This window comes from Pseudopodoces humilis, chromosome 5 (genome assembly GCF_049639895.1).
Source record: "Pseudopodoces humilis isolate 2021_Gansu_Grassland_sample_001 chromosome 5, ASM4963989v1, whole genome shotgun sequence".
Classification (NCBI taxonomy): Eukaryota; Metazoa; Chordata; class Aves; order Passeriformes; family Paridae; genus Pseudopodoces; species Pseudopodoces humilis.
In genome coordinates this window covers 49198477-49222428 of record NC_142204.1, presented here as the reverse complement: position 1 = coordinate 49222428, position 23952 = coordinate 49198477, and the positions used below count along the sequence as shown (strand labels likewise).

Here is a 23952-nt window from a genome sequence, read left to right as displayed (position 1 = left end):
ATGTTTATGAACAGAACCTCTTGGAAAGGTTAACTAAGGACGGATGAGAATATCAAATTATCTAAGAGATAAAATTAGTAATCAGTACACTTATCACTGTTTTCCATGCACAGTTGGAGCATGTTAAATGCCACAGGGACTTAGTTTTAGTAAAAGGCTCTGCTGTTGCTTTTCCTCTTACATAGAATTAAAGAAAACTATACAGAAGAGATTGTGACAGTTGAAAATCTCCAACATCAGAGTTAACAGAATTTAAGAAAAAAGGAAGAAACTGTGCAAACGATCTTAAAACTACTGGAGACATCTGAACATAGCAGGTGATGCTGCAGTTTCGCCCAACTTATTAATAAAAGGTCTTATCAGAAACAGAGCAATAGTGTATTGCTGTCAAAGATTTTGCAAATAACACTGAAATTTCAGTACTCTAAAATTATACTAATGCTCTAGAGACTTCATTTTCTAGAAAAATATTTTGCTCCTTAAAAAAAAATTAAAGCTCTTTTTTGTTTGTTTTGTGAGGTGAAGAGGGAGCACTCCCACACTGAAGAAATTGTACACAATTACTAAAAATTTAAAACTGATTTCAAAAGTCCTTGGTGAAATAAACAGCTTCTACGCAAGCCAAAAAGTAGAATTTTTCATCACTCTCCAGCACACACATTATAATGAACATAAATAATGACTTGATTAATTATGTGAAATAGTATTAAAAGACAAAATCATCTGGTGCCCAAATGGAAAAGCTGATTAGAACCTGAATGAATTCCTCGTTCAGACTATTTTTTTTTGGCTGCTGCCCTAACCTTTACAAGAATTAGGTGGACACCAGCTTCCTTGTTCTGGAAAACCTCTTAAGACATTTAATGAAAAGCGCATGCTGCGGAGAAAACACCTGCTTTGCTGTAAGTTGGATTTAAGTGACAAAGTCTTGAGAAGCTTTGAAGTTACTTAAGGTCCTGCTTACCATGACTGCTGTGATCTGACAACATAATAATGGCTGTTCACATTTTGACTACCTTTCCAAATGTTAGCACCAACATGGGAAAGCAGATTCAGGGTCCCGCTGCTTGGGTGAATCTGAGCACAGCTACCACGTCCTAAAATAACATCCTAGCCTCAGGCTAGAAAAACATTCCTTTGCATCTTCCTTCCGCAGTCATCACTGAGCAGAAACGTCAAGCAAAACTCATGGGTGCACAAAAACAGCAAGAAAAAGAAACCTGACTCTGCCTTGCAAAAAAAAAACAACAACAAAAAAGGCACACAGAAAGTCAGACTGCACTAAGTTTCTAGTTCCTGATCCCAGAATTGTTTCAATAAACTGCTGCAATGTATGTGTACATGTGTACATGGAACTGATCCAGGCAGTTGAGTCTTCCTGCCTGCCACATGACAGTCAGATTTCCTTTGGTCTCAAGACTTCTGCCTGCTTGGAATTCCTCCCTTCTGAATGCCCTAAAGCCAACAGGAAAGCCAAATTCTGAATGAAGAAGACACAGATTCAAAAATTTCTGATGGTGTAATGGGTGAAACCAAAGGTTTCCAACTTTCTGAACAGTATGATAACATTAAAAAAAATCCCATTATCAGTTAAAGTGAAAAAAAAGAAAACTTCTACTTCAGAACAGACCTATCCTCAGGAAAAGCTTCTCTCACTGTGAATTCGACAGGAAACCAAAGAGGTACATGCGTAGCTGAGGTGAATACACCTTCTCAAGTCCTCTGAATCACTACACGAAACACATATTTTATATTTTTAAGGATTAGACAAATATGCAAATTAGGTTACTAACACTTAAGTGAATGAGCATTGCTGCCTTGCTTATTGGGTGCCCATTTTCCCTTGACATATTTGATACACTGGCTTGAGTCTCCCTCAATAATGACTGGAGACTTTATGTCTCAGGACACAGTTTGAGAAAAGCATACCTGAATTTTCAAGATGCCAGCCACTTGAGTGGTTGAAGGGGTGATTGTAAACTTCCATTCTGACCTCCAACGGCCATTCCTTAAAAAAAACAGTAAAACAGAAACTGGATGTCACCCCACTGGTCATGAAAAGCATCCCAACATACAACTGATAGTAAAAGGAAACCAGAGAATGAAATTTGCAGTGTAAATACACATGCAGAAAATCTTCCCCTAAAGATTCAGCCTCATACTCAGTCAACAACAGAACAGTTTCCCAAAATATTTAACCTCAGTTTCCAATGTGGACCAAGGAGATTTGTTATTAAGGACCTTTTAACAGGACTTAACTTCTGAAAATACCTAAAGCCTCCAGTGTTCTTTCTCTCTTGTAGTATTAGTTAAACACACACAGTCCATATTTTGTTTCTAGGACCTGGATGACTTACTAGATCAGCTAAAGTCACACTTCACCTCAGACTATCAAAAACCTGAATGAAAAGAATAATAAAGTAGCAAAACTTTCTGCAGTGTTGAATTGTAACTAATCCTTTCAGCTCTTCTAGCATTTCCCTTCCAGGACAACTATCTCCTCCCAGTTTCCTTCTACAAATTCAGAATCCTTGCCAAAATGCCTAAAGGGGGTCTCAAACACCTGGAAAACAGTATGGTGAGAGCATGGTGTAGTTTCACCTGACTTCTTTCCTATAAACTAGACATTTTCTTATTTAGCTATCAGGTTAGTGGACTAGAAGGTTAGTATTATAGAGCTGAATTAAGAATGCACTGCAGCAGTCCATGATTTGTCTTTTGTTCACACTTCAAGAAGCAAAGTGTTCCAATCCTGTTAATGTGAGGTGTACATTCCAGTGTATTCAACAAAGGCTGAGAAAGATATAAAATATTAAGAGCTACTAATGAATCTGTATAATGACACATCTTAGATAGTAACAACAGTAACTCAACTCTAAAGCCATTGGTTATTATTTCAGACAATATCCAAATTATCACTGAAAATATAGACTAAGACAATTCAGAAGCTTGTTGGCATTGCTAAGAAAACTGAAAGGGTTGCCCAACTTAGCTACACAAATACTAGTAGCCTCACAGACTGACCCACTAATTATGAGAAAGCTTACGTGCTGGATTATACCTTAGCTACAATTCTAGTTTTTTAATGCCAAGGATTCAATGACTAGCTAACAGATTTGTTTGCTTCTCAGCCACTCTGTGGTCCCTTGATGTTAAGATCACTATAGTGCTTCCCCTCTAGGATATCCTTTTTATCTTAAGTTGCTATAACAAAAAAAAATAAAAAAAAAATTCAAGTTCTGAAGGACTTTTTATAGGAAATGCTCTAAGGTAAAAACAACACCATTTTTTTATTTAACTCAGCTGACTTAGAATGTTTTATAAGAGGCTAACTTTCCTCTTCTTTCTTTAAGAAGCCATCTATCCTTCTACATTGATAGTATTTCAAATAATCACAAAGTATTTTTCTTTGGTATATATTGGTTTTCCATCACCCAACAAACTTACTCTCATAGTAAGCCATCGGACTTCCAAATGCCTACAAAGCTGGAACACCTTGAGAATTAGTAGTGGCTATGGCTTGGGCTGAGTATTCAGACATACAGCTGGATAAGAGGAATCTGGTTAACTTGGAATCCATTCCTCCATCCCTAAATCTTCCAAACCAATATGCACTTATTACAACTTGCTAAGAACAAGAATTAGAGTCTAACTGCCCCTGAAAAACTCTTAAAAATATGGTCATATTTACCCATAGATGACCAACCACAACTTTAATGAAGAAAACTTTCAAGAAATGTTTTCTCCATCTATAAAAGGCTGTTGCATATCTATTCATCTTCTTTAAAGACTACAAAATTCATTGTTTGGAATATCAAAATTCATTCATTCTTCCAAACTAAAAAGAAAACCAGTATTAGTTCAATTTACTTCTAATATTGATGTAAAACATGCAGACTTAACTAGTCAAGTTTAAGTCAATCAGAAAAAATATTTATTAGCTATGCAAATTCAATAAAAATCAGTGTACTGGGAAAATAATTTAACTGATACATACACATGCTGAAATTACTGTGGATATGTAATAGCCACCTTCAAAACCAAAACCCAAAGATTTCTGAACTTCCATTCATTACTTGTGGGATTACTAATATAAATTGCAAGCAGATGCAAAACAGCAAACCAAATAATGAAATACCTTTCTTCTGACAACTGCATATACAAACTATCTCTAGGATATAACCTCTTGAACCCATTCCTGATACTGTGATATTTTATGTCAACTCTGGCCAGTTTCCTGTATGGAGCAATCCAAAGTTCACTCCAGACTGTGGAAAACATCCTTCAACCAAGTCCAGCAAGAAAAAAAAAAGCTGCAGTTTGTAAGAGTTTATTTCATCCAAAACCACCTTTATCTGTCCAACCCCAAAACTCAAGTCCCACCATACAGTGATTTTTGGTCACCTTCTTTCTCTGAGAAATTCAAACTAGAAGAAGCTGGTTTTATTCTGTCGGTCACAAAGGAATGAAAACAAGCCAAAGAAACTGTATTAAGTTTCTACAGCCATGAGTATTGGTGTCACTGTGATAAACAGAAAAATTAATCATGTATGTCCTGTGTGACATGGAGTTTTGTAAAGTTCTGCAAAAGAGATGCAGGTACACAGTTTGCCATTTTACTTATCACAAAGAAAGAGATTTCTACAGTTTTGGCAGAAAAACTTGGGAGCGGGGTGGAGGGAGAGGAAGGATTCCATACAAGATACGCATCCACTCTCTCTGAACTAAGGATTATCAGTGTAATGGCACTTACTCAGTTTGCTGTATTTTACTGTCTGTGGATCCATATAGAAACTTACCAAAAATTTTTTGCTTGAAACTGATGGCTCTCTATGCATGCAATAATGGTTTGCTGTCCATCAATTGTTTTACCATACACCTTAATTAGAAAAAAAAAAAAAAGAAAAAAAAAAGAACAGAGTGAAAGTTTGAGCAGACCTTGCTCAAACTGCTTATACATCTGGTTCTACTATTGTTACATAAACTGTAAAATTTTATTTTATAACCATTATGGTTATACATAATATTCTGTATATGAAACAATAAAGTATTTATTACAATGCAGAGAAAATCTAAGAATAAAAAACCTGAAGGTCAGTCATCTTAACTAAATTTTATATATTGAAAACCCCTTTTTCTACCACTACAGGAATTCTAAGCCTTATAACAGTGACTACTGAGACAATATACACTTTACCAGCTGCGTTTCAAACACCAGTTATTCTACCAACTATATGACAATTGAAACACCTATAGAATAGCAAAAACGGTGGGTTTGGTCCTCTGTTCTGCTTTATCCCCCCAAATCAAATAGTACTAAAAATTATCTCAGCAAACATCCAATCTGGTTTCCTTTACAGGAACTGGAACTCATCTTACTGCTTGGGAATCCAATTCAACTTGTTAACTCAGCAGCTGATTTACTTTTTTCCCTCCTAGTCAATTTTTCTGTCACATCAATATAAAGCATGGAACAGACATCAATAGATCAGTTTGCTGAGATTTAAATAGTCATAGGCCTTGTAACAGTAAGCAAATGCTATTTTAATCCAGACTAAGAGGCTTTATTTTAAGAAGCTATCAGAACCATCAATTCTAGTGGTAAGAATGCAGCACTTGGATATATAGGAGATATTATAGAGCAACACCAGTTTGCTTTACTAAGACAGTTTTGTCAGTAAACCAAGCCAAGGCAGACGTTTTTATCTCATGGAATTTTTCTCCCCTTCTAAGCAACCAGTCTGATAGCCAGGATCAGCAGGATCAACCTGCAGTAGTCCATAAAATGCCAAAATGAATTAAGAAATTTAAATCAAAATGCTTAAATACAGAGGTAAATTTTCACTATGACCTGCAGTAACCACCCACTAATAACCCAATAGCGAAAACATTAAATTTCTGAAGCTTTCCTGCAGTTCTCATGAAGCCCCAAAAGTCAAAACTGCCTTTCTGGTTTACAAATAGCTCCCTTTTAAAATTTATATCTATGTATGTAGTACAGTGGTTATGTAATTTAGCACTTACTGTGCAGACACCATTTGGATAGTGTTCCTTCACATATGCTTTCATTGCTGTTTCAACTGAATTTCTCCAGGACTCTATGGCATTTTCAACTTCATGGGGTCTAGGATCAGTAGCCTCCTTTCTTAAGTGATCAAATTTAAAAGAAATCTTGTTCTTGGGATCCAGAAATTTTCCATTTCCCAAATCACCATGTTCTGTTATCAAAACCTGTATTATAAAATTTAAGTTAAAATTTATTTCATTTATATATATAATATATAATATATTAAATCATAAAATTAGTTAATAACATTTGCTATTCAGTAAAAAAAAAAAGCCATGTCAAATCTAAATATATCCTCCACTTAATGGGAGCTTAATCATACCCACAGACTTACATTTTAAACAAAACAGGCATACAGCAAGAGAGGAGAAGACAATTATGGTACACTGCCTCAGAAAAACAAATCTTTAATTTTACCCTCTTACTGCAACAAGCAGTGCAAGACAGAAATTCACGTCTTCTAGATGGAGCAAATTGTTTTTACAGCGACAAAACAATGAATTCAGCCACACTGCAAACTGAAATTTCAAGCTCTTTAGATACCCCTGAGTGATCAACTTATGGGACTGGTACTGGTACTATTGAAGGGGCACAATTTCTACATTTTGGTAGGGAAGATGAATTTCTTCCAATTTTCTTGCCAAGAACTGTTCCGATCCCAGAACATCTCTAACAGTTTAAGGAACATTGCAAGTATTTAATTTTATTCATACCTGTTCATCATAACCGTCAATTTTTACAGGAGTAAACTGGTCCAAGTTGTATTGTGCAAATGCACTACAAGAGAAAAAAACCAACAAAAGCTTGCGTCAAGCAGTTTTTTCCTTAGTAGCAGTTAAGGAATCTAAATAATAGCTAATTATCTGGGCAATGATGCATTAAAAAATTATATCAGTACTTTATCTAGCAGGCCAAAATTCTTGGAATCACTTTGGTTCAGCGTTTGTATTATAGATTCCAACCATTACACAAAAATTTATATTCAGAGTAACCTGATATAGACAAACATCTAAGCTTTACAGTAACCCATAGAAACTGGAGGAACAGATAAAATTTGAGTTTCACAGGGATCCAACTTACTAAGCAACATATCTCCACTCTCACAGATGAAACTAATTTTGTAATGGAAGTACAGTAGGATATTCTGATACAGGAGTAGGGTCTAAGGATGCAGTATCTTACAGATGTTCAAGTAACATCTTGCCATGAAACAGAAAATAAAGTTGCTCTAACCATTAGATACAATACAGATCTCTCCTCTGCCGAGAGTTTAATCTTGATCTAAGATGCCCAACACACACGATAGGGTTTTACTTGCCAAGCACACATCTTGAAACGAACTGCTTACTGATTATGCAAATCCGAATAAACATCTTACTTTTATGCAACTGAGTATGTGACATGTGGTACTTACTGGGCTGCTCCTTCCCTGAGAAGATTGTCATTATTAAGCAGCAACCGAACATCTGAAAGGAGGTATTTACAACATATAAGTACATGTAACTCAGAAACTTATTTCAGTCACATAACTAATGTCAACAGACTGTACAAAAGAAAAAAAACAAACTACTCCTTACCCACAGAGATTACTAGGCAGGAAATTTATTGCTTCATATTTTATAATTTTGACTGAATAAAATAAAAATAATAGTATAGAAAAGGATGTCTTCCAAGACAATCTGGCAAGTAGATATAAGCTGTATTCTACAGGGTCTAGGAATCTGTCAGTCTTTTGAGTTTTTAGAGAAGCTCTGAATGGGAACAGCACAGAATTCTACCAAGTTCCCGTTAAAATGTATATTACCAACTCTCTCACACTATATTATTGTTACTGTATTCTAATGACACTGATATGGTATGCATCGAACTTATTGGTTTTTAAGCCTTACCATTTTTAGTCTCATTCCTTAATGACACTTCCTAGGCAGAGGATTATACAGCACAATACCATTTTTTCTACCATGATTCAAGAAACATGAATATAGAATAAAGTCAACACTCTCCTCAAAATTTCTTAATGTTTATTTTGTAATAAATTTCTTATTTATGCACTTGACTTTACTAGGCACTGTTTTAATAACAATTTAATTCACTGCTCATTAATTAATCAATCATTAGTCTTGCCAGAACACATTAATCCTCTTCTAAGTATTTCCAAGATATCATTCAAGTGAAAAGAAAAAAAATATGGAATATTTTTAATATATTTTATGTTGTTAAAAAACAAACAAGCAAACCCTCCTGAAATAAACCAAATTTGCCCACCCAAACCAAAACACAAAATACCCCAAAGAAAAAAAACACCTCATGTACTCAAAAAACCCCACACAAAACCAACCAACCAAACCCACAATTTACAAAATTGGAATGAAAAGCTTTCTCTCTCTTTTTAAGATGGCAGCCTGAATCTCACTGAATACTGGTCAGGCATTTGTGATCATATGTTTGTTATGTGTGGTCAAACACATTGTACTCTAGTATTGAGCAGGTAGTCGCAACTATGACTTAGCTTAACAATAAAGTTTATAAGCAGTACTACTCTAAGAAATTGTAACAATCTTCGGAAAGCTGAGTTAGTAAGATATTCACTTCAAAAATGAAGTAGTAACTAACTTTAAATAATAATCAGCTGGCCACAGTTTAACAAAATACAAGGTACTTGTGAAAGTATTGCATTCTTTAATACACTTAAGCTCTCTCCAGTCTGACACTGACTACAGGTTTAGTATACCAAATTTACTTTTTTACTTAAATAGCTTCAGGAACATTTGTAACCCACAATTACAAAGCCTGCCTTTTTGTACTATATGTATGCCCAAATATCTTGATGGCAGACAAACAACATTTTTAAAAAAAATAACATCTTAGGTAAAGTTCAGACAACAATAATTGAAAGAAGCTTATTTTAAGTTTCCTTTCAGTTTACCAATACACTCAGTAAAATAGAGTGTGCCCAGAATTTAAAGGTTAGAAATGTTTGGAGAAGATTAATATTCTTTCCACAACTGGCATTAGGCAGTAGTCTTCTGTGTATCCAAGGTTAAGTATTTGTAATGATATTCCTTCTTTAAAAAAAGGACAATTTAAATGTCAGGTAGTTTAATTTTTGTTGAAAAATATTATTGTCTATCAAAGATAAAAAATAAGAGTATGTGTGTTCTAAACAGAAACCCTTTTAACTGTTAATTCATGACTCACTGGAAACAGAGACAAAGCTTGTTCTCACATCACAAAAAAAAGTAGTGCTTCCCCTGTTTTGCATTTAAACTTCAAGCTGTCTTGTGACTGCAAAGCTTATCATGCCCAGCTACAAAACCAGCCCTTACAGCGAGGGAGCTGCTACAATATGAGCCACATGAAATTCAGGAGAGTAATCAGCAATGCAATTTTGGATATAGATGCTTTAAATGAAAGGACAGAGTAGACAGATACTCACCATTGAACACCTCATTGAATTCTCCAGGAGGAGCATGAATTATGAATTTTGCTGCTATACGCACCTTAAATACAAAAACAATCATGTGGTTGTATATACTTACATTCATTCCTATTCAAAGCAGTTATGCATTATGTAGTTTTAACAGTCAGACATGAAATTGTACAACTCCCACATATTTGTTCCCATTATTTCATGTACTTGGTCTTTATTAAAAACACAGACTATAAAATTCCGTCTCTTCAAACAGATTAGAGATTATATGCGATGGAAGCAGATGGTGAAATTGAGTCATTCATGTTTTCTATTACAGGAAAACAGGAAAAGATGAATATAACATCAATAATATATTCACAATCTATGTCAACTTTTAGTCCATGGATGGCTGGGAATCAATATACAATCCAAGGGAGCCAAAAAGCATGATGAAGATGCATTTGATCTTCACAGCCTCTCCCAATTGTACTACGTATCATATGGTTCTATACTTTCCAGAAGGTCCACACTGACAGATTAAGCTTAAAAACACTGCATAGACACTAAAGCTTGTAATTTCACCTGCATCTACCTAAGACCTCTTAGTACCACAGTACCAGTAGATAAAGCTTAAAAAACCCTTGAGATCTGAATTAGTCATTAATGGCTTTCAGCCACAACTTCTTGCAGAGAAAACACAGCATAAGACAGTATTTCCACCAAAAGTATGCACACCTGCCCTGGCTTTCTCTCTTCTGCTTGCACAAGCCCTTATACAACAGCACAGAGCGCAAAATCAGAAAGTTATTGCTCTTGCTTTTTTCAGACCAGGTCCCCAAGCTGGTTAACTACACAGCTACAGACACATATGTTTGCAAAAACCCCACAAAAATACTTTCTAAATGTGAAACAACATTTAAACTTCTCAACTATTACCTTACTTGCAGAATGTCACTTAGCAGACATACTTTCAGTAATTCTTTTTCCCCCTTGCTAGAGGCACCCATGATAAAAACTAACTAAACATTGATTCCCTAACTTAACCTGGCAGAAGTTCCTATCCTTTGCAGTTATCCAAGTTCCCAGACGCTTAAAGCTCTCTTGCATCCTTGATATGGTGTTGCTATTCAAATACAGGATACTACCTGAACCAGAGTTTCCCTTTCCAACACCTTCTATCATGTATCCATGGAATGAAGAGCTGGAAGATTCAGTGTCTGGGAGCACTGTTTGAAATCAATGTGTTTGAGAAACACGCATTTCATTAACAAATATCTAAAAATAACCAAAGAATGAAGAACCACATTTACACATTTCTTTGGATTTGAAACTACAAAAGAACTGTGTGAGCATGCTAGAGCTCTTGAACTGACAAGAAAACTGCTTTTACAACTGAGGGTAGCAATACAACCAGTGTTTAGGCTTCTGTTTCTTGACAGGGCCCAAATTTCAGACAAGGCTCTCCAGGAGAGGTGGTTCAAGTTAAAGTCTTGGGAGAGCACTTAGCTGCCTCATTAGCAGTGTTCAACCCTGATGAGATCCTATGTGACCAGCCCAGGCAGCTTTCAGATCACTAAGATCACACCACCATTCAGAGCTTGATAAAGAAAATGGAAAAGTTGCCAGTTCCCAACTTTCTAACCTAAATGCTGCATTTTGGATTGCAGATAGCCTTGTCTACTACCTCAAATACCTACATCAGAACTGCTCTTTTCATGTAAACATGAATTTGCATTATACTGAGATAAATGCCACAGAGTTCACTCTTCTCAAAAGACACACAGAGAGGCCAGAGCACTTTCTTCTATGGCTGCTTAGGAACGTAACTTGGATTGTCTCCTTTGAATTAAAAGAATGTAAATTTACCTGTGTTACCAAAATTATCCAAATCACCAATCCGCACACTCATCTACGTCTTGCTGAAGTCAAGGCACTGTACTCAGCTCAGTGCTCAAGCCAAAGTAATATAAAGAATGTGAAATAAAGCTAATCTATGGTATTATTAAAGTACTTATGAAGAAGACAGGCTCCAAGTTTCTATCACCAGCACATTTTAGCAAATGATCAATTGTGCTGGTTTTGGCTGGGGCAGAACTAATTTTCTTCACGGTGGCTAGTAGGAGACTGTGTTTTGGATTTGTGCTGAACACAGTGTTGATAATAGCTGTTTTTGTTGTTGCCGATCAGGGCTTTCACAGAGCCAAGGCCTTTTCTGCATTCATACTGACACACTGGCAGTGGAGCTGGGGGTGCATGGGAGGTTGGGAGGAGACACAGCCAGAACAGGTGACCCAAACTGACCAAGGGATATTCCACACCACATCAAATCATGCTCAATATATAAAGTGGGGGGGAAGAAGGGGGAGGGGGTGGAGATTTTTTTTTGACTTTCCAAGTCACCTTTACATGTGATGGGGCTCTGCTCTCTTGGAGATGGCTGAACAGCTGCCTGCCCCTGGGAAGCGGTGACTTAATTCCCTGTTCAGTTTTGCTTGCATGCACGCCTTTTGCTTTCCTTATTAAACTGTCTTTATCTCAGCCTGCAAGTTTTCCTGCTTTTACCCTTCTGATTCTCTTCCTGATCCTACTGGTGGGGCAGTGGCTGTGTGGGGCTTGGTGGCTGCCTGGGGTTAAACCATGACATCAATTAACAGGGTCAGGGATCAGCCCTGAAAAGCAAGATTTCAGCATGACTATCACCTGGCTGACTCCCAGCTCAAGATGAAGGTACAAAATTTCTTGATTCCTTGACTTCAGGTGAACAGGACTGCACATCCCTGCCAAGGCCAGGTTAGCTCTGGGCAAGCAAAGAAACAAGACTTAGAGACATTTGGAGTTGTGAAATAACAGTTTTGGGCAGGCAGCAGCTATAGAAGCAAAATTAAGCAAAACATGGGTGCCCAAACTGCACCCTGAATGACCACATGCTTTAAACTGGTAATATCTGTAAGGTGAGACATTAGGTCTATACTAAAACTGGACCACTACCACATTTTCATGTGTTTTGGTAATATAAATCTAGTTTTGCTTATGTTTTTCATTACCAGTAAAAACTATTCTTATCAGTCTTACCAATCAGATTAGCTATACTATAAATAACATTCATTCAAAAGCATTCAGTAGTAACAGATGTCCTCAGGACACGCCAACCTAGACATTACTTTTTACAAACATTTTACAGGTAAATTCCATTTCTCACTGATAGTTTTTTCAGTGTGAAAATTCATCATAGATGATACTTTTTGTAGAAAAGATAAACACAATCATGCAAATTTGCAATGAATACCTCATCAAGTATAAAGTATATTCACATTTACAAAAGCAAAAAATCTAATGTGTTTTCAGAAGTTGAGAGTGTGTTGGCTAAGACACTCTCCATATTTTACTAATCTGCCTTTGTGAAGCCAATTTAAAAGTAATCCACTTTCCTTCAGCAGTTAAACTGAATTAACTTCTCTGTGATGAGTACCTGATAAAGTCATTATTTCCCCAATGCATATATACAGGAAGCCCATATAAAAGAATTAAATCCAGTAGTCTCACTTAACACATTAGAACTGAAAAGCACTTACAGATTTATTGCCACTGAATTTTTCCAGAAATAAATGCTGTAAAGGAGGCTTCTGTTTTTCAAACCCAGACTGATATTGAAGGATAAATGAATACACTTCCATGAGCCTCTATGAGATTAATATCTCCCCCTTTTGGCAGCAAAAAGCCTCTGGCTCAGCTGTCACTTGGGAAAGCACAATTAAAACAAAGGGATAGTCCCTATAAAATATGATGTTCATGGCAACTAAAAAAAGATAAATTAAAAATGCACATAACTTTTAATACAAAGTGACAGGCAAAAAGCTAAATTGCTCTTTAGTCAAACTGAGATAGGAAGTTTTATGTGCTGAAAACTGTTTTAAGAAAACAAATCAGATGCATTACAGTTGCAACTAATGCTGATTATTCAATGCATTGAGACTCCAAAAAATTGATTTGAGCAAGCCAAAACAGAAACAGCATAATATCTTAAGAATCCAATTGACAAAATCTTTTTCCTTTCAAAAGAACTGCACCCTTACACACAGTACAACAAACTTATACACATCAGCAAGTAACAAAGAATTGTTACAGCTGAGTCTTCCTTTAGAAAATTCAGACATAAAATACCAGAAGTTTCTCCAATTACTGTAGTTACTGCCAAAACACTACCTAAAGTTTAAGACAGTATCTTATTGATGTAGATTTGATTTACAGACAGTTACAGCTTCAAGTCTTCAGAGCAGCAAGAAACTTCAGACATCACTAATCCAGAAAATCTGATCACCAGTGGTTTATAAAAAAACAGCTTTTATCACAGACCTGTGTAAGGAATCACCTATTTTCTATATTAAATTTATTGAATGTAAAAACCCCTGATCTATACATGTTTTTATAAATCGTGTCTCTGCAGGTTTGAGCATTAATTTGGACAAATCATACAGAAGCTGAGAGCAGGTTTAAAAAACATGTATAAAAATGATTTCTAAAACACTGAGAAGGGATGCATTCCCCATTGCAGCCACTCTCTATCCAGTTTTCAGATTTACACCACTCCCAGTCTTGCTTAAATTGAAGTCTGCTCTCAGTAGGTAAGAGCTTGCAAGATTTACTTTCACAATTCAAGTGAAGCCAAATGCTACCCATCACATCAGTTAAAAGTATATCAAACCTACAAACTCATTGATTTTATAAAGCAAATTATTTCAATTAAGGTAAAAATTCATACAGAGAAGCCCAGCAAAAGAGAAAAGGACAGGATTGTTGTATATGATGAACATAATTTATTCTGCTAGAGAGTAAAACAGTTGGTCACTCAACAAATGCCTATACTCAGTTACAATACATGCAGTTTTCAGACTACACAAGCAAAGAGCAATGTAGTAATGTCCAGAATGGTGGCAGTTATGATAAATCTATCTTTTTTTCCCATACTTCGGCCTTTATTTCACAATTTAATTTTTCTCAATGCACGATACCCATCAAGTACACAGAGAAATCCTGCTTCTCTATCTTTTCCAGCCTACGACATTCTGAAGTTTACTTCATTTTGAAGAAGTTATACATAGCAGCTTCAAACGCGCCGAGATCTCTCTTCCTGTTCCTGGCACGAGAAGCGCCACTGGTCGGAGGAGCCCGACCTTGTGCGCTCTCTGTGCCTATATATGGTCACTGCTGCCACTGCAGGGCCACTGCCAGCTCCGCCTCGCACTCCGCTAAGGTGCATCTGACAGTAACACAGACATTAAAACTCTCCCTCTTCCGTTCTTCCCCCCCCCGCCCCGCTTTTAACTCGACTGAAACAGTTATTTCACAGTCGTATTTGCTAGGCACCCTGACAGCTCACTCCTTCAATCAACATCCATGCTGCACAGAAAAAACATGATGATAAGCAGGATGCTGTGAAACCTGGGAAACTTACCCTTACTCTCTTTCCTACACATCTTATTTCAAATTCAGAAATTCAGCTGTGCACTCTTTGCAGCAGCGAGACCCACCTCTTCCTCTACACTCAGATTAAAGTTCACTGCTCCACAGCAATAAAAATTAAATACAGAAATAGATACTAAAAGCCCTTTTTACCTATGAAATTGCATGAAATTTGGGAGGGCGGGGAGGGAAAGGAGGAAGAGGGAGGGCGTGCAAAAGATTCGCACAATAATTTCCACTCAAAGACAACTTTTTTGCTAATCACAGGGGACTAAAAAGAGCTTCCCCAAGTTACTTTCAGCTCTGTTAGAGCAGGCTCAAAGCATTGTACATCATGCATTTATGTTCTGGATTCCTGAGGGTACCCCTGCTATCTTACAACACACAATAAATCTCTCACTCACAGAAACCTGTGTTTGGCAGAAAAAAAAAAAAAAAAAGAAAAAAACATCCAGAAGGGAGCTCCAGGAACGGTAGAGTCTAGAGAGCTCTGTTCTCAGTCATGCCTTCTGTGTAACTCTTGTTGAAAACCTGTCTGCAGGCAACTGAATAAATGGGTTTGTCTTGACCCACTTAAGTCTATTTACAGGTAGCTACAGGGTTTTCTCACATTTAGCTCATAGTCACATAAATATTAACACTGACTGATTTAAATAAGGCAAGTTTTGAATTCTCTCAAGATCTGTAAGTCAGTCACACTCAAAATAAGGGATTAATGCTTATACTCACTGGAGTGATACTGGACATAACACTTATCTAGCTTTATTTAGTTCTGAGTTTGATTCAAACTTGTGATTTGAGTTCAGCTTGAGCTGTATGATTTTTCAATATGCAGCTTTGTTGTTCCTTATAAAGAAAAACTGCTCTGACATCTACCACTCAAAATGATGTAACACATCAAGGAGCACAGTCTAAGGTTCAAGTACTTGCAAGATACAATGCTTGAAGCACTATCCAAACATCAACATAGTTTTTGACTTTGTAAACCCTTCAGTGTTTAAAGAAAATGTAACTGGCTTACCCTTTGGACACCTAGATATTTAGTAGTACTGGCTCCAATTGCTCATTAAGTCTTTAGTTTAGGTACTTCCCAGGATATTACACCAGTATTTTTACAAACTCCTACGTATCATCACTGCTCATCTATTTCTGTGAGTATTCAGACAAGCAAATTGATCGAGGTAAAGAATAGCTTAAGAAGGTGGCAAGAAGATAGCAAACAATTTAGCTAAAAAAGAGCTTTAAATAATTATTGCTTCCTGCTGCTGACTGTTTAGTGAGGCAAAAAAAGCCTTCAAACAGCTGGACAAGCTCTGAGAACAAAAATGTGAGAAAGGGATTACCCCATGTCAGCAGGAAACTGCCTTCAAAGCATCTTATGAAACCACACCATACCCATGGATATAACTTCAGAAGGAGCATCCCAAAACATGCATCATCTCAAACATGGAACAAAGACAGCGACTCTGGTAGAGAGGGAATGAATATAATAGTGTTGAAACTACTTTCCTACCAAGCTCAACAGAAAATTCACTGTAGTATCCAATTCACTTCTGCTTCTAGAAGAGCTAAGGAAAAAAACTCTGTAAAAATGTGGTTCTGTGGCACAGGAAAGGAGGGGCACATTCCATACCTATGGCTGCAACTGAACAGACATTTCCTTAATTGTAATGCCTAAAGCTGCATTGCATCTGGAGAACACTGGAGAATCTGTTTTCCTCAGTTATTTTTAATACACAAGTATTTAAGAATATGTAACAGTACCAGCAATTAACAGTGGTGCAAAAAGTAAATCTTACACAACGTGGGGTGATTTAGTTGCATTCTTTTTACCTGACAACCTGACTTGAATAATGAGATTTAATTTCACAAAAATAACCACTTTGAAAGGCGGTGGATTCTTCACTGTAGGGCCTTTCAGCAGAAGAGTATCTAAATATCATAAAAAGTTTCCATCTTAAAATCACTTTACACATCATATTAAGAAGGATTAAAAAAACCCAAACTCAAGACAGGACTCCTAAGAGTCATTCTATCATGCCCAGCTAGTAAAAAGGAATATGAAAGCAATGGATGTTATTTGGGTAATACACAAGACTAAAAAAATTAAAGATAAATATTTATCTTTATAAAGATTATATCTTTATAAAATATAAAATATCTTTATTTATCTTTATTTATTATAGAATATCATGTTATTCTGCAGTTACTTGTATTAATCCTGAGTATATAAAATTCAAAACATTTTATTATATATATTTATATACAGTTATTTATGTATATACTGTATAATGTATACATTATATACAACTATTTATAATTATATATAAATATATACAATAACAGCCAAGCAACTGCATACTTAGCTTATGGATTAGATAGACAACAGATCAGCAGCATAAAAAATTATTTCCTTGCAAAAGTCATTCACTGGAAACTGAAAAAGTAGTAAAATTTTACATTTAATGAAAAGCAAAAGCATTAACTTTTATTTGAAAAGCAAATGGTATTAGAAATGACTAAGACTTCACAAAGCAAGAAACAAACAGTGTCATCTCCCACAAAAACTTGAGATGTCCTGTTACAAGGACATCAACGCACATGATCCTCAGTTGCAGCACAGAGGTCTCCCTTTTTCAGCAGTCTTCACAAAGCGGTATCCACTAAGCTAAAAAGCACTTGGGTAATATTCACAAAGTGTTCTACTACGAAGTCCAAGTTTTTAAGGTGATTCTTTCTCCTGCCCCAAGATTATTTGTTATAATGAGGCACCCCAAGGACATTAAGCCCAGATTCAACAATAGCGGGGAGAGAAAAGGAACGTAACAGAAGTTGCTCTATGAAAACTGACAGAGTAAGTCATCATCTTAACTGTTATGTCTCCCCCTCCCAGTTCCAGTGTCTTACAATTCTCTCTCAAAGTTACCTATTCATGGTTTTAAGGCCTTCTGTCAAGCTAAGAAAGCATTTGAAGTATTTTACATTTCAGAAGCTTTTTTACTCAAGGATCAAAAAAGTAATTGCCACATGCTCAAAAACCTCCTTTCATTTCACAACGAGCACTTTAAACTCCTTTACATTCCACTTCCAGAACCTGAAAGTGAACAGTATACAGGGCTGCCTGCAAAAAATACATGGGTTTGCTAAATAATGCAGCTAAAACCCTTTTTTGACTGCCAAAATTGAAACCAACAGAAAACAGAATTTCTCAGCAGAACAGTAGGTTGAAGACTGTATTGGTAGGCAACAGAACCACATCTATTACATCTCAAATTAATGTTTCATCACTGTATTTGCCAATAACTTGTCTATTACTCTATTTTTGCTTCAATTTGTTTTTCTTCTTGAATTATTAGGTTTCCTAGGTAGCAAGCTTCTGCAACAAATTTTGAACAAAGACAGCAAGAGGGGGGCTTTTGATGGTCTCGAGGTGCCACTGCATTACGAATACTCCTTAACACGGCAGAAGTCATAATCCCCAAAGGGTACCTGTTTTCTTTGAACTAGTATTAAGGAAAGAATATATGACCTGAAGTTTTAGAAATCACTGATATTTTATTTATAATAACAGGTTTCATTTGTATTCATCTTCAAGCTTCAAGTAAGTTCTTTTAACTTGTCAGAAAGACAAACAATTTTGCTTTTGTACAGTAACTTACTGTGGAGGTACACAGTGAAAGACAAGCAGCACAGTACACAAGTTGCAACAATTAAAATTAGGAAAAGTTTCTGACCATGGGCTTAGACAAACATTGCAACATCTCACCCATACAGCCAGTACAGTCTCTGTCCCTGGAGATACCCAAAACTCAAAGGGCAAGTCCCTAAACAACCTTATCTAGGCTGGCTCATTTTGACTAAGCAGTATTTGAGTTACCTTCAGAAATTTCCTCCAGCCAGTATGACTGCAGAAGTAAATCAAGTTATTATTTGCAGTTACACACACAGTATATCAGCTTCTTCAGAGAGTGTTTAACATCTTCCCAAGAAAGTGATTCAAATATCTATTCTGTCTATTCAATCTCAATGGTATTGATGAATTTTTAGTTTAAAAAAACCCAAACAAACCAAAAGTCTAACTCAAGACAACATATTATCTTCACAGACATTTTCATATATATCCTGAGATGGACATGAAAATCTTAGATCTTGGAAGGCCTCCAATATTCAAAATTACATGTCAGTCTTAAAAGCCCTCCTAACTTCCTCATTCTTACTGAAGAATTCCATCAAAATATTATCAAGGACTTGCAAGACTTCAAGTTTACTTTATAGATTACAGTGCAATTATACCCAGAAAAGGTTATTCAAATGCAGCTCCTACTCATCTACAATCTCCAAGTCTCATTTGACACAATTCTGAAAGACACAAATCTCAATCCCTTCAAAATGAGTGATGTAGAGCACTAGAATTTCTTTAACACATGTAAATTAGAAAAGTTACATTTTTACTGTCAAAAATTCTGCTAATGCTTTCAAAGCAGTTTTAGGAAAAAAGTTTGTATTTGCATTGAGAAAAGCACCTGAGCCTCCCACATTGGTGGGCTCATACATGTAAGTGCAATCTGCTTTCACTGTATTATGCTTTAAGGATAGCATTACAGGTGAGAGATTCATTTTACTGGCACAGATTTTTCATTCCAAAGCACTAACATAAGAGATGGGTTTTTCTTAATCTGACAAAACTATACCACAGAGATTAGTTTAACTTTATTAGGTAAATTAGGTGTTAAAATCTACAAATCTAAGAAGTTACAAAGTTACCCAATGCAGCAGGAAATACCTGGAAGCCATCCAGGCTCACTTTCACAAATGGGACTACTTCCTCATTGTAAGAGAAGTCTTCCTCGAATCACACTGTCAAACCCCATCTTTCTGAAAAAGTGAAACTACTGAGATATAAGCTTACTGAAAGAGGTGTAGTTCCTTTTTTTAAAAAAATGTTTGACAATTCCCGTATTTATTATGTTCAGCATTTTAAGGAATGCAAGAGCTAATTTAGTATTTAAAAGCTTCATGTGTTATTCTTTCCTCCCTGAAGGCATGCTGATTTTCTGAGGCTTTATCTCAAGTCATACACATCTATTTAACTCCTGTGCTTTGTATTTTCATGTTAAAAACAAAAAACCCCAACCAAACCTACAGAAAACATGTCCCTTCAAGTCACCAAAAATGGACTAGAGAACACTGCTTATGTTTTATGATTTAAATAGTTTTTGTGTTGTTTTTCATTTGTGCCATTGTTTGTAAATGAATATTTATATTAGCAAATGCAACTTTTACAGTAATCATAATCAATTTAATCAACGGTTTGATGAACTATTCATCAATTATGGCCTATATTCATGTAGATATTCATGTACCTTAAATATTCCCACTAATATGCTTATTGAAATATTTTATATGTGTTTACTAGTTTGTTGTAGCTAGTAAGAAAACAATTTCTAGCTAAACTGGACTGAAATGGAACTGCAAAAAATGGTTACTAGACTTTAACAAAACTACATCAAATATCCCATGTACATAAATAGGTTTTGCATTCAAAACTTGTTAAGTGATGATGCATTATCTATAGGAAAAGTGCAGAAGTAATGACTTTGTTGCTTGAGATTTCAGGGCTTCAAGATTTCCACCTCTCATACCCCATTTTTAAATAAACAAACTGAATCGACAAACAAACTTACGTTATTCAACACATCTAAAAGCTTCTGAACTTTCAGTGACCTATGTGAGTAACTCAACTACAAAACACTGGATCACAAAAGCTGTCTTTAGCACTGAAAAATCGCTGCTCCAGGATGCTAAAACCAGTAACTTTCACTGGCAATGGTCCAACTTCAGATCTTTGGATCTACACAAATCTTACACACCTTATTTGTTACAAATAGTCTTTTTTTCTTTTTAAATGCTTCTTCAAATTTATTGTCACACTCACTGCATCACTGAAAGAAAAACAAAGTTTCAAAAATATCTTCAAAAATGTGAATCTAAGGGACAAGATTGAGTTCAAAACCATTTATGCAGTCTTGAATATTGAAATGCTCTTTCTGGTTCTTCTCCTTCCTTGGTTTTAAAGATTCTTTACCTGAACTGTAATAATCTTGTTTTCCATTATTTCAATTATGCTCCTTTCTATATTTTCAGTAATGCTGAACATTGTGAGTTTTAAACCTGAATTATGCTACAGCTAAACACAGTCATCTTAAATCTAGAAATAGTAAGGTACATGGATCTGCTTACTGCCTTTGCAACACTTAAATCTTTTGATGAAACATGAAGTATGAATCAAAGACCTTTCTGAACTTGTCCCATCATTACATCACTCAATCTCCTACTTATTTGTGCTCATACATCATTATTACAAGTCTGAGACCAACAAGTTCTGTTATTTGGTTCACCTTCTTTCCTCCTTGAATTTCAGGACTTTCAGGGTTCTAGTAATATCTCTACTAAAATTATCTACAAAACTACATCACCACCATCATATGCATCAGCTTTCAATAATATCAGTTCTGTATCATGGGAAGAAAGCATATAAAGGAGCAATGTGATTTTTTTTCTCATGAAATGCCTCTTCGCACCTACTCCTGCATTTATTTATAGGCCCAACTGGATGAGTGAGAAGGGTGTGTTTGTCAAATGCTGTCCAGCTGATTCTTTTTTAAGCTCAGTAAAACTGAATACTTGAAATAACATTTTTATTGTACAAGAACAGCACAACTTCATGCATCAGAAACAAAATCTTAAGGTATCACATGTATATTGCCACGTGTATATTTTGCATGAGTTTACAGTGTTATCCATCTTTAATTTCTTAGCCAATAAAATATACTCTCAGGCTTGGAAAATTCCACTCATACAGGACAGTCAATTTTATATGGGACTGATAGAGAAATCAATTTAAATTTACAATGGATGAGTGCTCATTCTATTCACTTATACCAAGGCAGGAAGAGTCTCTGCACCCTTTTTTGCAGAAAAGAAAAAATGAAATTAGTGAGTGGAATGAAGTTCAGAACTTAACTCCATCAGCCAAAAAAGCACAGGCAGCGCTTCCAAGATCATATAAGATAAAACTGTCATTCTGTCTTGTATTGTTTGACAGGACAAGAAGCAATGGGCACAAAATGAAACACGGGAAGTGCTATCTGAGCACAAGGAAACACTTTTTCACTGCAAGGGTGACCAAGCACTGCCATGGGTTGTCCAAGGAGGCCGTGGAATCTGCATCCCTAGAGATTTCCAAAAGCCATCTGCACATGGTACTGAGTAGCCTGCTCTAGATGACTCTACAAAATGATGTCCAAGGATCCCTTCCAATCTTAACCATTGAGTGATGTCAAGATAACTCGTAGTCAAAGTATTTTTTGCATACTTTCTGGAACAACACACTTGATTGGTGTTACTTTTATTTTCTATAAGGGGCTAAAAAACCAAAATTACCACTTATACTTTTGGATCACATTACTACTTGTATCAACAGAGAGGTGGCATTGAAATGTGAATTAAGAAGAGGAAGGCAGTATTCAAACGTCTTGGGAAGAGGATAGCAAGAAATTGGTGCTGTGTACCCATAGGCATATCAGTGCATCTCTAGTTATAAAACAGGGTTAAACAGAAAATCTGCTTTACTGTAACTACTTAGATATTTTAGACATACTTCTAACTTCAAATAAGTCTGAAACATCATTTATTAATGCCTTCCACATTTGAGTCACCTCACAACTTCTACAGCCATGAAAATTAAGTTTTAAAGTGGAAAGTCAGCAAGAGCATGTATTATTACATAAAGGCAGGAGCAGTGCACCAGCACCATGTACACAAAACACCACACCCTAGCTTGGAAACAGGCAGCTGCCATGAAGCTGGATCCTACAGAGGACGACAAGGAACAGTGATAACAGGTCTCACAAAACATCCTGCTTCTTTTGAGACTTCTCTGGAAAAATCTACCTTAAATTTAAATTTCCAAATGCCACAAGAAGAGTACATGGTACATCTCGCCAACACAGTCCCTCTGCTCCTTGACCTCACACTTCCCCAATTACTGCCTCGTAGCAGGAAGCCAAATAGCCTTCCTCATCCCCACAGCTCCTTCCTCTCGTAAATCACATGTATCCCATCTCCTCCCGGAGCCTGGGGGGTGCCTGGGGACGGCAGGCGTGCGCTTCGGAGCAGCCGGCTGGCACGGGCACGGCGCCTCGGGAACGGGAAGTGGAGGTGGGGGAAGGGAAAGCCCTTCCGCGTCTCTTCTGTCTCTCCCTGCCGTCCCCGCGCCCCCCGCACGCCGGGCGGGGGCGGCCGCGGGGGCCGGCACAGCGGCCTCCGCCGGGCCCTGGGCACCGCCCCCGCCGGGCCCGCGCCGTACAAGGCGCGGCGGGAGATGCGGCCGGGCCGGGCCGGCCCTGCCCCGGCCTCCCCCCAGACCCTCCGCCCGCCCCTCCCGCGGCCCGGACCGGCTGTGCGGCCACGCTGAAAACAGGAGCCCCACCGGCTCGGAGGGACGGAGGACAAGAGTGGGGCACGGTTCGAAGCAGAATATCCACCCATCCCTACCTTCTCCTCGTCGGACAGCTGCTCCTCCAGGTCCGCCATCTTCCCGTCCGGCTGCGCCCGCCCCCTCCCGCTCCTCCTTCCCGGCAGGAAGGGCGGGACCCGCGCGCGCTCCGTGCGGAGGCGGTGCCTTGTGCGCGCGCGCGGCGGGCGGGGACCCCGGGGCGGAGGGGCCCGCCGGGAGCGGGACTGAGGGATCCCGGAGGGGTTTGAACAGCAACTGGAGTTGTGGGTAATCAGAAGTAAAACTCACAAAATCAGGTTGGAAAAGATCTCGGGTATCGAGTCCAACCTATGAGGAACACCACCTGTTCAACTAGACCATGGCATCAGTGCCACATCCAGTTTCTTAAACAGCTCCAGGGACGGTAACCCTCCCACCTCCTTGGGCAGCCCATTTCCATATCTAATCGCCCTGTCTGTGAAGAAATTCCTCCTAACATCCAAAAGAAACCTGCCC

General features: G+C 37.3%; 1 protein-coding gene across 2 annotated transcripts in view; it reads right to left on the bottom strand.

The window, feature by feature from the left end:
• CAPZA2 (capping actin protein of muscle Z-line subunit alpha 2) overlaps positions 1 to 23627 on the bottom strand; it is a 29627-nt gene extending 6000 nt beyond the window's left edge. Inside the window, exons 1-7 of one of the 2 annotated variants that reach the window (XM_005519247.2) lie at positions 23496 to 23627; positions 9504 to 9567; positions 7482 to 7533; positions 6781 to 6844; positions 6025 to 6231; positions 4800 to 4879; positions 1930 to 2008 (exon numbers count right to left, since the gene is read on the bottom strand). In XM_005519247.2, the coding sequence (XP_005519304.1) occupies positions 1930 to 2008; positions 4800 to 4879; positions 6025 to 6231; positions 6781 to 6844; positions 7482 to 7533; positions 9504 to 9567; positions 23496 to 23534 (585 nt within the window). In that variant the 5' untranslated portion in view covers positions 23535 to 23627. Of the gene's footprint in view, positions 1 to 1929; positions 2009 to 4799; positions 4880 to 6024; positions 6232 to 6780; positions 6845 to 7481; positions 7534 to 9503; positions 9613 to 23495 lie in introns of those variants that run through there. The other variant, XM_005519246.2, reaches the window with a different exon arrangement.
• Positions 23628 to 23952: the final 325 nt, after the last annotated feature.